This window comes from Macaca thibetana, chromosome 18, assembly GCF_024542745.1.
Source record: "Macaca thibetana thibetana isolate TM-01 chromosome 18, ASM2454274v1, whole genome shotgun sequence".
NCBI classification, from domain to species: domain Eukaryota; kingdom Metazoa; phylum Chordata; class Mammalia; order Primates; family Cercopithecidae; genus Macaca; species Macaca thibetana.
The window spans coordinates 57,144,536-57,157,541 of NC_065595.1; the positions used below are offsets into that span (position 1 = coordinate 57,144,536).

Consider the following 13,006-nt stretch of genomic DNA (forward strand, 5'->3'; position numbering starts at 1 on the left):
AAACTGCCCTACTGTCTGCAATACAAAATCCAAATTCCCCACCCTAGGCAACACGGCAAGATATCATCTCTACAAAAAAATTTAAAAACTGCCAGGCACAGTGGCAAATGCCTGCAGTCCCAGCTACTCAGGAGGCTGAAGTAGGAGGAGGATCATTTGAGTCCTATGATTGTTCCACTGCACTCCAGCCTGGGTGACAGAGTAAGACCCTGTCTCTAAATAAATAAAATCCAAATCCTTCAGCAAGGGATGCCCAACTTGCCCTGATTTATCTGTCCAATCTCAACCCTCTTCTATCCTACACTCTAGTGACACTAATTATATGCCAAAGATGGCATACTTAGGCCATGTGCAGTGGCTCACGCCTTAATCCCAGCACTTTGAGAGGCCATGGCAGGCGAATCACCTGAGGTCAGGAGTTCGAGACAAGTCTGGTCAACATGGAGAAACCCCGTCTCTACTAAAAATATAAAAATTAGTATTTTTTATCCTAATTTACACTACAGGCATGGTGGCGGGTGCCCGTAGTTCCAGTTACTCAGCAGGCTGAGGCAGGAAAATCACTTGAACCCAGGAGGCAGAGGTTGCAGCAAGCTGAGATCCCGCCACTTCACTCCAGCCTGGGCGACAGAGCGAGCATGTCTCAAAAACAAACAAAAAAGATGGCATACTTTCCCCACTGCATGCCTTCATACATTCCTTTCTCTACCACTGGTTTTTCTTCCTTCTTTATTTACACCAATTAAATGTCGCCTCCTCTATAAGGCTGTCTCAGTGTTACCAAAGTTGGACCCTTTCCTTTGTGTTCCCACAGCGGTATGCAAACACTGTTAATGCAGAACTCATCACTGTATTAGAGTTCATGCATTAGCCACAATGGAGCATGAGCGCCTTGAACGGTAGAGACCTTCTTATCCACCCTCGGAGCCCAGCATAGAGCTTTGGATATAAAGAGGCATTCCAGTATTTCCTGAGCAGTATGTGCCAAAAGAAAACACTGGAGTGATTGGTTGCAGAGGTCTGATGTCTTTCTACATCCCTACTAATCTAATGTCCTTTCCCCCATCTTGGAAAGTCTGCCCTTTTGCCTGCCCACTTCAGAGGCTTCAAGTCTGTTGCCATCTGTTAATTAATTCTGCTAAGGTATTAAAGTATTAGCTGACAATCTGTCAGAAGAGACAAAAATGACAGGCAGGACTTTTGTTATTTTGAGGCAGAGATTGACCTACTCACAGATACACTGAATCAGAAAGGGAAACATGTAGAGACCTCAAACAGCACCAAAGCATCCTCGCTGTCCACTCCTACTGACCCTAGACTCTAGAGACTATACTACCCTGTACCAGCTCAAGTGGTCCACCTCACACTGAGGCAACTCCCTTGGGTGAGGTAAATAAGTAAAGATTTCAGATAGGCTGCCACTCCCATACTTTGAAATCAAACCCAAACTCTTCAAGCCAACAATTAAAAGCCCTCCATACACTTTTTCCAGGCTGTGAGAGGGACAGCTTCTGGGGTCGGGAGAAGACCCCCTGGGTTTTCCCTATAGGCACAACAAGTTTGCTATCCCAAGTGCTCAGAAAATTTACTGCAGGCTCCTCCTATGAGCGGGTACCATAGGTGGTATGTAAGGGAATCCTCTGTCATCTGTGACTCTTCAGTAAGCCGCTCTTTGTAAAAAAGCTAACGAGATGGGGGAAACGCCCTCCATCATCTTGCTCCGTCCTAGCTATCCAAAGTCATTTCCTACTATTGCACTCATCAACACAAACTCCCTATAGTGTCACAATCTGATGGGACGCCTCATACAATCCTTTCCAGTCAGCAATTCTTCTTCAAAGGACATCCATCAAGCTTTTCACCAGCCTCTTGGTTCTTCTTTCCTATTGCTAAATAACCCTAAGACCCACCCTGTTTTCCTCTCCTTTGCAAAACCACCACCACTGAACTCTGTTCCTTGGGGTTCTTCACTACTACCGCATGATCCCCCACCTGGAGGGCTGCACATTAGTGGGGAATCCTCTCTCTTTCCTTCCACTTCCTAAAGATATGACCTTCACTGCTTGTATCATTGTTTTTTTTAAAGGTTTCCTGCAGACAATTATGGGTAAAGAATCAAGTAAAATTAAAAACGGCAGCTGGGTGCAGTGGTTCGCGCCTGTAATACTAACACTTTGGGAGGCTGAGGCAGGCAGATTGCTTGAGCTCAGGAGTTCGAGACTAGCCTGGGCAACATAGTGAAACCCTGTTTCTACTAAAATACAAAAAAAAAAAAAAAAATTAGCCAGGCATGGTGATGCACACTTGTAGTCTCAGTTACTCTGGAGACTGAGGCACGAGAATTGCCTGAGCCCACGGGCGGAGGTTGCAGTGAGCCAAGATGGCGCCACTGCACTCCAGCCTGGGCGGCAGAGTGAGACTCTGTCTCCAAAAAAAATAAATAAATAAAAGAAAACCAGCAAACATGAAAGAGGCACACAGTAACAAAAATTCAGTACTCTACTGGAAGCAAGTCAAGAGAAATGTAACCTACAGGAAGGTCCCCTTTCTAATCATACAGCTAGAAGATATAATCTAAGTAGAATATTTAAGTAAGTAATTTTTCAACTCAAGACAAGTGTCTCTGAAAAAAATAATCTGGGACTACGTAACAACACTAATCCATTTAAAAAAATTTTTTTGGTTTTTGAATAGTCTTACTTTTACAGAAAAAAACAGCCAAGACAGTACAGAGTTCCCAAATACTATACTCAGTAGTTTATCCTATTTATCCTATTAACACCTTATTAGTATTCTACATTTGTCACAATTCGTGAACCAATATTGATACATTTTATTATTAACTAAAGTCCATACTCTACTCAGATTTCCTTAGTTTTTCTCTAACATTCTTTTTCTGTTCCAGGATCCCATTCAGAATACCACATTACATTTAGTTGCCACGTCTCCTTAAGCACCCCTTAGGCTGTTGAGTTTCTCAGACTTTCCTTGTTTTTGATAACTTTCACAGTTTTGAGGTGTACTGTTAATTTATTTATTTATTTATTTTACAACTCTCTATCAACAGAGCTACACACTTGCTCATTTTTGCTTACAGTTTGCCAATCCTCCCTTCTTGGAATATCCCCTAAAATTCTTTGTCCACAATAGTAGTTAGGCATTTTGTAACTTGCACCCTGGTACTCTGAGAGAAGGATCCCCAAGACCCATTCAGAGGGTCTATGATGTCAAAATTTTCATAATAGTAATAATACATTATTTGTCTTTTTAACTCTCATTCCCCCAAGAGTGTGGGGTTTTCCAGAGTCTACATCAGATGTGATGACATCATCACTGATGGCTAATGGAATGTGTGCTTGGTATTCTGGTGTTTTCTAAAATTTTCTAAAGAGTAGATTTAAGATATAAATGCATTTTTAGAGATTAACCCAGTTTGTTCTCAGTATTTCTACTATGCTCTTATTACCCATCTTCACTTATATCTGCTACAATCTACTTAGCTGTGAGGATGGATTTTCTTCAAATACTTCAACCTCACAACAGGTTGAATGAAAAAAGAAGACAGAAGAATCCAGATGTCTTCTAATAAGTCAGATGTTAGAGATTTGCAAACATATAAAATACTGTTAACTAATTTTTGTTTTCAGACATAGTTTTATTTTGGCCAGGTGTGGTGGTTCACACCTGTAATTCTAGCACTTTGGGAGGCCAAGGTGGGAAGATTGCTTGAGGCCACAAGTTCCAGACCAGCCTGAGCAACACAGTAAAATCTCAACTCTATTTTTTTGTTTGTTTTCTTTTTCTACTTTTCTCACATGTTCTAATCTATTTTTCTAAGTTTTCTTTAAATATAAAAATGTTATTTATGTTAACATATGACTTTTTTTTAAAGCCAGCTAAATTTAGCAGTGGGAAGGTTCTATATCAACTTTAGTGACACTAATGTTAATAAGTTCTGATAACCCACTACCATCAGACTAGCATGACTTTTAAATGACTTAAAATTTTTCTATTTCTCAGTTTTAATTTCAGATATGATAAATATCAATTGATATAATCAATGTAAACAAAAGACATTTGGGGTCCTCAATTTTTAAGAGTATAAAGAAGCCCGGGCCAGGCATGGTGGCTCACACCTGTAATCCTAACATTTTGAGAGGCCAGACGGAAGGGGGTGGGGTACTGCTTGAGCCCAGGAGTTCAAGACCAGCCTAGGCAACATGGTGAAATCTGATCTCTACAAAAAAACACAAAAATTGGCCGGGTGCAGTGGCTCACACCTGTAATCCCAGCATTTTGGGAGGCCAAGGCGGGAAGATCACAAGGTCAAGAGATTGAGACCGTCCTGGCCAACATGGTGAAACCCCATCTCTACTAAAAATACAAAAATTAATTGGGCATGGTGGCACACACCTGTAGTCCCAGCTACTCGGGAGGCTGAGGCAGAAGAATCGCTTGAACCCAGGAGGTGGAGGTTGCAGTGAGCCAAGATTGCACCACTGCTCTCCAGTCTGGTGACAGAGCGAGACTCTGTCTCAAAAAAAAAACAAAAAACAAAAATGAGCTAAGTGTGGTGGCACTGGCCTGTAGTCCCAGCTAATCAGGAGGCGGAGGTGGGAGGACTGTTTGAGCCTGCCAGGTCAAGGTGCAGTGTGAACTGTGATTATGCCACTGCACTCCAGCGTGGGTGACAGAGTGAGACCCTGTCTCAATTAAAAAAGAAAGAGGCCGAGGCAGGAGTATCACAAGGTCAGGAGATCGAGACCATCCTGGCTAACACAGTGAAACCCGTCTCTACTAAAAATACAAAAAATTAGCCAGGCGTGGTGGCGGGTGCCTGTAATCTCAGCTACTCGGGAAGCTGAGGCAGGAGAATAGCTTGAACTTGGGAGGTGGAGCTTGCAGTGAGCCAAGATCGCAACACTGCACTCCAGCCTGGGTGACAGAGTAAGACTCTGTCTCAAAAAAAAAAAAAAAAAGAAAGAAAAGAAAAGAAAAAGGAAGGGCACGGTGGCTCATGCCTGTAATCCCAGCAGTTTGGGAGGCCGAGGCGCGTGGATCACTTGAGGTCAGGAGTTTGAGATCAGCCTTGCCAATACGGTGAAATCCCGTCTCTACTAAAAATACAAAAATTAGCTGGGCGTGGTGGTGGGTGCCTGTAATTCCAGCTACTCAGGAATTGCTTGAAGCCGGGAGGGTACTGCTTGAATTGCTTGAACCCTGGAGGGTTCTTGTGCTTGAGTCACAAGAATTGCTTGAACCCGGGAGGCACAGGTTGCAGTGAGCTGGGAGCAAACCACAGTACTCCAGCCTGGGCAATAGAGCACCTCTCCATCTCAAATGAAAGAGGCGAGGGGAGGGGGGAGGGGAGAAGAGCAGGGAGGTGGGAAGAGGAGGGGAGAAGAGAAGAAAGGAAGGAAAGAAATAAAAAAGTACTGACTAAAAAGTTTTGAGAATCATTCCATTTTTCAAAACCCTCCTCAAATCTTCACCTCCTCCACGTAGGCTTCTGTCACTTTGTTTTTCCGAAAGGTTAGAGTAAAAAAGGATTAAATGATAGTACTTTCAGCCTGTTTCTAATTGTTTTGCCTTTCAAAACACTGTCCTCCCAATAGACAGCATCTATAAATCCCAGAAGCATTTTTGTTGCACAATGAAAATGGAATTGTATAGTTCTGACAATGTACACTTAAATAAAAATATGACTGTTAAATATTTTATTACTGAATTAGTTTCGTAAGTGAAATTTGTTCTGAGATTAGGATGTATTCTGAATACGGTTTGTCTCATTTGACATTTTTACCAGCCTTTACCAATGCTTAACTGAAGGACTTTAACATACAAAGTATATATTTATAATACTAGTCTGTCTACTGATTTCATCCTTTTATGTCTACTAATCTTGACCTTGTAAACAAGGCTTTAATGAAAAATAAGCAAAATAACATGCAGAGGGTAACCACATTTGTCAGTGCAGTATCTCAGATTCTTCCAACAGTTGTATGAGAACTTTTATAAAATTAACTTTCGTTTATTTAATAGCTAATTATTGACCCTTTTCCTGTTAAGACCTAGCCTGAAGATCTAGTAAGTTTCACAGGTGACCTTTTAAATGGAAACAAATATTCTGTGTTAGCATGTAAAGAACAATTATGAAGCTAAAAAAGCTAGACTCCTTCACGACCTTAATTTGTGGAACAAAAAATCCCAATGGAAGCACTCGGCTCTCAAGCAAACCCTCCATAAAGTGGCAGAAAAGTATTTTCATCCATATAATCAAAGTATCATGAAAAGGACCCGCCTGGAAACCAGAAAGCAAATGTGAAGTAAAGGTCTTTAGTTTGCCATTCTATGAAAAAGTTTAAACGTCAAAGCTTGGGCAGATCATGAAATTCACAACCACTTTACAATCCGTGGGGTGCACATGAATATTAGCGTCGAGGGACGAGGGTGCGCCTGGGTTTTATCTTTTACTACTTCAAAAACAAGAAATTTCCGAACTGGGATAACCACACTTGACAAATTAAGTAAACAGCTCCCTAAACCAACTTTCTGTCCGGCTAGCTGTGTATTCGGCTGACTCACTTGGCCCGTGAAAAACAAGATTGTGCTTGTTTCCCCTCCAGTATCAGCGTGTGTAAGCCAGTCCTGCTCAAATACATGCTACGGCGACACAGAGAGTACGCTGAAGAAATAGAGAGCCTTAACCACTCAAGGTGGCATTTGGGAAATCCAGCCGCCCTCCGCCCCTCTTTCCGCTCCCTCCATCCCCACCCCGGCACCCCCGCGACCAGTGCCCCCTTGCCAAGGTCGGCGGGGTCCCGCCCCAGAACTTCCCGAGTCCCCCACGAAGCCGCCCTTTCCGAGCCTTCCGAGAGAACCAGCCCGTGTGACCAAGGCAAGTACTCCAGCCTCGTCTGCCACTTACCTTGCTGGGTCCCCAGGCCGCAGCCGGCCCGGGCTCAGGCGATGCCACTCCTACCAGATCCATTCGGGGATGAAGGCAGAGACAAGAACAGAGCAGAGAGGTGGCAAGATGGGAAGCAGGCTCCGCCGAGGAGACAGGCGGGGCAGGGACAACTGGTTGCTGATGCCGGAGCTGGAGGTGACAGATGGCGGCGACGGCGGCGGCCGCGTCCGGAACTGGATCTCTCCTCTTCCGCCCTCTTCGCTGGGACAGTCGCTTGCAATTGGCCACACGCCCCTAGCTCCTCCTTAAGGCTCCTTTCCCCGCCCCCGGGCAGGCTACTTCCGGTCGCTGGCCGCCGGGCTCGGGTAAGCAAGGATCAGCTGGCTGTCGCTTGGTGTCACGTTGCCTATGTCGGGCAGGGCATGGCAAGAACTGGGTGTGGCTTCCTTTGGCCCAGGCTCTGCCCTGTCCCCGCACTGCCATCTCTTTGGCACCCCGAGACTGCCGCTGGATCTAAACTAGATTAGACTGGTGGATTGTAAATAAACAAACTAGGCTCTCTCTGTTCGTTCATTATTTCCTGGAGCAGTTCTAAACTGGGATGACTTGGGAGACAGCAAATGGCAGGTTTATAGAGGGAAAAGGCCTGGAGAGGACGGTCGGAGTTTGTGGTGGTTGTTGTTGGGGGGTGGGGCGTGGAATGCGGAAAATGTGTAAAATGTGTTACGTAACAGTGAACAAAAATAAGACTGCATAATGAAAGTTTTGATTCTGTATTTTGTAGAGAGATTCTAATAAAATGACCAGATAAAAGATAACTAAGCATTGCATTTCACTTAGTATATCAATGCACTCTTCAAATCTTTCATGAACTTTTTAGTCCTCAAAATTACCCTGAGAGCTAAATTCTGTCATTATCTCTATTTTACTGATATTGAAACTGAGGCACAGAGAGGTAAAGTAATTTAGTTGAGGTCATACAGATAACAAGTGGCAAAGCTAATAAGGGGTGAACCCAGACAATCGGTTTGGGAACTGGACTAGCTGTACATTATATCTTGACTATAAACAATACACTGTCTATATGTTGTATATTCAAACATACTAGAAATAGGTATTGAATAACTCTTTTTCCCTAAATCTCAGTTCCCAGTCAGTATCTCTGTCCATACTTGAGAGCCCTGGGTTACTGATCTTAATGATTTCCATTAGCATGCAATCTTTGCCTCCTTTCCATTCCAGGTGAAAACATGTTCTGAATCCTCCAAACACTCCTATTGCAGTAAGGCAAACTATAGCCATATGATAGGGTACAGACGTGTGCTTGGCAAATGTTGCCTATATATGTGAATGTGTGTGGAAATTGTGTTCCTTCTTAGTGTTCAAAGGATTGTAATTGGAGGATAAGTAGTTGAAGAAAAAAGGGTGTAACTATTAATAGAAATGGACTTCTCAATTCTGGTTAGGAAAAAATAGGAGAGGCCTCGGTGTGGTGGCTCAGGCCTGTAATCCCAGCACTTTGGGAGGCCAAGGCGGGTGGATCACCTGAGGTCAGGAGTTTGAGAGCAGCCTGGCCAACATGGTGAAACCCCGTCTCTACTAAAAATACAAAAATCAGCCGGGTGTGGTGGCACACACTTGTAATCCCAGCTACTCAGAAGGCTGAGGCAGGAGAATCACTTGACCCCGGGAGGCGAAGATTGCAGTTAGCTGAGACCATGCCACTGCACTCCAACCTGGGCAACAGAGCGAGACTCTGTCTCAAAAAAAAAAAAGATTAAAAGAAAAAGAGCAGACCGGAAAGAAAAGCTGAGATGCAGTGTATGACAAAAATGTGCCAGTAAGAGACTATTTGGGGGATATATCAGAAAAGGACAGGAAGTCGAAAATAAAAGTAGGAATCTGAATTTTGTTTTGTTTTGTTTTGTTTTGAATGTAAAGGAGAAAGAGGTCAGATTTTTTTTTTTTAACTTTTTTCTTTTCTTTTTGAAACGGAGTCTCGCTCTGTCGTCAGGCTGGAGTGCAGTGGTGTGATCTAGGCTCACTGCAACCTCCACCTCCTGGGTTCAAGCGATTCTTCTGCCTCAACCTTTCGAGTAGCTGGGACTATAGGCGCGTGCCACTGAGCCTGGCTAATTGTTGTATTTTTAGTAGAGACGGTGTTTCACCATATTGGACAGACTGGTTTCGAACTCCTGACCTCGTGATCCGCCCACATTGGCCTCCCAAAGTGCTGGGATTACAGGCGTGAGCCACCGCGCCTGGCTGGAAGAGGTCAGATCTACCCAGATGTCAGGAAGGATTCCTTAGAGTAGATGACACTTGATCTCAGCCTCACAAGATGACCAGGCATTGGTGAGATGGGCTGTAAGGTGGAGCGGGACCTTCTGTACAAGGGAAGCAGTCTTCAGGGTACCTCGGAAAAGACCAGGTGGTTTGGCATGGTCAGATGTAGGGCTCAACAGGGACAAAGTGAAACGGGTTGGAGAATGCAGGAAAGGTCCAGGTCCAAGAGTTTTTTTGGTTTTGTTTTTGACACAGAGTCTTGCTCTGTCACCCAGGCTGGAGTGCAGTGGCACAATCTCGGCTCACTGCAACATCCGCCTCCCAGGTTCAAGCAACAATTCTCCTGCCTCAGCCTCCTGAGTAACTGGGACTACAGACATGTGCCACCACACCCAGCTAATAATTTTTTTTTTTTTTTTTTTTACACAGAGTGTCACTCTGTAGCCCAGGTTGGAGTGCAGAGGTGCAATCTCAGCTCACTGCAACCTCCGACTCCCAAGTTCAAGCGATTCTCTGGCCTCAGCCTCCCGAGTAGCTGGGATTACAGGTGCCTGCCACCACGCCCGGCTAATTTTTTTTTTTTTTTTTTAAGAGATGGGGTTTTGCCACATTGGCCAGGCTGGTCTCGAATTCCTGACCTCAGGTGACCCGCCTGCCTCGGCCTCTCAAAGTTCTGGGATTACAGACGTGAGCCACTGCGCCCGGCCGACAGAGTCTTTAAATGTGTTAATACCTTTATCAGTCTAAGTTCAAGTCTCAGAAACCTTTTCTTTCTTTATTCCAACTTTGATCCAATTTCTCTTATTTCCAAGATTTGATTCTTGGGTTTTGGTGCCGATGTTGGCAGTGCCAGATGGGGGCAGGGCAGGATGGGAGGCAGGCATCTCAATGGAGGTCCAGAAGTCTGAGATAACTTCCGTTTTTTGATTGGTTGACTGGGTGGAAGGCGGTGCCTGGAGATCTGGTTTGAGGGGAAGATGATAGAATTAATTTCGTATTATTCATGTCACAATTAGGTTGTTTATGGAACACAGCAGCTATCAAAAACTGTAAATGCACATTTATTTGCCTATCTATCTGTTTTTTTTTTCCCCTCGCAGGAGAGCAGGAATTATGTTCACTATTGTAAACCAGTGCCTTGCATGGTGGCTGGCATATAGTAGGCACTCAATACATATTTGCAAATGAACAAACTGTATGGATGCTGTTTGAAAGTGGCCGATAGGCAGTATAGAGTTTATGAGAAAAAATAGGGGCTGAAAATAAAAATTTAGTAGCCATCATCATAACTACCATTTATTAAATGCTTACTATGTGTTTAAACATTTCAAATACATTAGCTCATTAGGTTCTACTTTTTGTTTTGCTTTGTTTTCGTGATAGGGTCTCCCTCTGTCACCCAAGCTGAGTGACAGCTCACTGCAACCTGGAACTCATGGGCTTATGTGATCCTCCCACCTCAGCCTCCTGAATAGCTGGAAGTAAAGACACGTGCCACCACGCCTGGCTGACTTTTAAATTTTTGGTAGAGATGGGGTCTTGCTATGTTGCTCAGGCTGGTCTTGAACTCCTGGGCTGAGGTGATCCTCCTATCTTGGTCTTCCAAAGTGCTGGGATTACAGGCATGAGCCACCACTCCTGGCCAATTCTTAAAATAATTATGGTGGATATTGTTATTCCTATATCAGAAAGCTGAAAGCTGGAGAGCCTGATGTAACACAGAATGAATTATGTGGTTTATAATGGCTGTGGACGTAATTTTTTGTTGTTGTTTGTTTGTTTGTTTGTTTTTGAGAGAGAGTCTTACTCTGTCGCCCATGCTGGAGTGCAATGGTGCAATCTCGGCTCACTGCAACCTCCGCCTCCCAGGTTCATGTGATTCATCTGCCTCAGCCTCCTGAGTAGCTGTTATTACAGGCGTGTGCCACCACGCCCCGCAAATTTTTTTATTTTTAGTAGAGGCGAGGTTTCACCATGTTGGCCAGGCTTGTCTTGAACTCCTGACCTCAGGTGATCTGCCCACCTCAGCCTCTCAAAATTCTGGGATTACAGGCATGAGCCACCGCACCCAGCTGGGCATAATTTTAAAAGGAGCTGGTTGTTAGGAGGAATGTAGGGAGTTAGGGACAGGAGATTTTGACGCACTGGAGTAAAGAAATTCAGTGGGAGAAAGGACACATGGAGCTAAAGAATTAAGTTGGTGTGGATATGGAGAAATGGGAACCCTGATACATGGCTTGTAGGAATGTGAAATGGTGCTCTGCTGTAGAAAACAGCTTGGCAGTTCCTCAAAAAGTTAAACATGGAATTATCATATAACCCAGAAATCCTATTCATAGGTATATACCCCAAAGAACTGAAAACAGACAACCAAATACTTGTATGTGAATGTTTACAAAACCATTATTCATGGTAGCCAAAAGGTAGAAACAAACCAAATGTCCATTAGTGGATAAATGGGCAAAATATGATATATACAAGCAATGGAATATTATTCAGTCATAGAAAGGAAAAGTTATGGGTTGATTTTGTGTCCCCACAAAATTCATATTTGAAGTCCTAACTCCCAGTACCTCAGAAGGTAACCATACTTGGAGATAAGGTCTTTGAACAGGTGATTATGTTAAAATAAGGCCATCAGGATGGGGCCCTAACCTAGTATGATTAGTGGCCTTATAAAAAGAGGAAGAAGCCCTAGCACCATACTCATACATACAGAGATGATCATGGGAAGAGGCAACCAGAGGGCAACCATCTGTGGGCCAAGAAGAGAGGCCTCAGAGGAACCCAACCCTGCCAGTACCTTGATCTTGAACTTCCAACCTCCAGAACTATGAGAAAATAGATGTTTGTTATGTAAGTCACCCTGTCTATGATATTGTGTTAAGGCAGTGCTAGCAAGCTAATACAGGACTAAAGTACTGATATGTGCTACAATGTGGATGAGCATTGAAAAAAACATGATGCTGAGTGAAAGAAGTCAGACATAAAGGCCACATATTCTATGAACTCATTTATATGAAAAATCCAGAATAGGTGAATTTATAATGACAGAAAGCAGATTGGGGGTTGCTAGGGAATGAGTGAGGAGGAGATAATGGGGAGTGACTGCTTCAAGGGTAAGCATAATGGGGTTTTCTTTAGGGGTGATATAGGTGGTGGTAGCACACCATTGTGAATCTGCTAAATGCTGAATTTTACACTTTAAAATGTTAATTTTATGTTATGTGAATTTCACCTCAATTTTTTAAAAAAGTGACAGAGATAGTGAGCTATTGAAGGATTTTAGAGGTAGAGGAGATGCAGGCAATTCTGAGGTCAGAGGAAGCCATAATGAAGAGGTGGTGAGGTGAGGTTGGGAAGCTTAACGGATCAGGATAAAAATGTCAGTGTATTGGACGGGTGATATGTGCGGACCCTAAAACTACCCAGCAAGATGGCGGACTTGAGGTAGAGTGGAAGAGAATGTACCAGTGCCACAGTCTTCAGACAATGTGCAGATTGCACCCAAGAGATTGGTAGATGATGCTGTTAAGGAAATTTAGAGGTCATGATAATGGAATGTTTAGAGACTTGAGAGACCTGACAACCAAGGGGCCAGGAATAACATTTTGGGAGCTGCGATGTGGAGAGTAAGGAATGCTGCCCTGCCCTGGAGGGAAATGAACAGTTCCAGAAGACACTGAGGTTTTAAATGAGGCAAGGATGTAGGGAGGGCAGGCTGAAAGGACAAGGGAAGTTGATTAATCCCTTGTTATGGAATGGGTTCCCATGGGTTTTGTGGTTTAACAATTTTAATGGTTGCTTGTT

The 13,006-nt window shown here is 43.8% G+C and overlaps 1 protein-coding gene across 1 annotated transcript in view; it reads right to left on the reverse strand.

Annotated features, from left to right (window-relative positions):
* RIOK3 (RIO kinase 3) overlaps positions 1-7,588 on the reverse strand; it is a 29,833-nt gene extending 22,245 nt beyond the window's left edge. The window contains exon 1 of the mRNA XM_050768009.1: positions 6,929-7,588. Coding sequence (XP_050623966.1) covers positions 6,929-6,991 — 63 coding nt within the window. The 5' untranslated portion in view covers positions 6,992-7,588. The remainder of the gene's footprint in view (positions 1-6,928) is intronic.
* Positions 7,589-13,006: the final 5,418 nt, after the last annotated feature.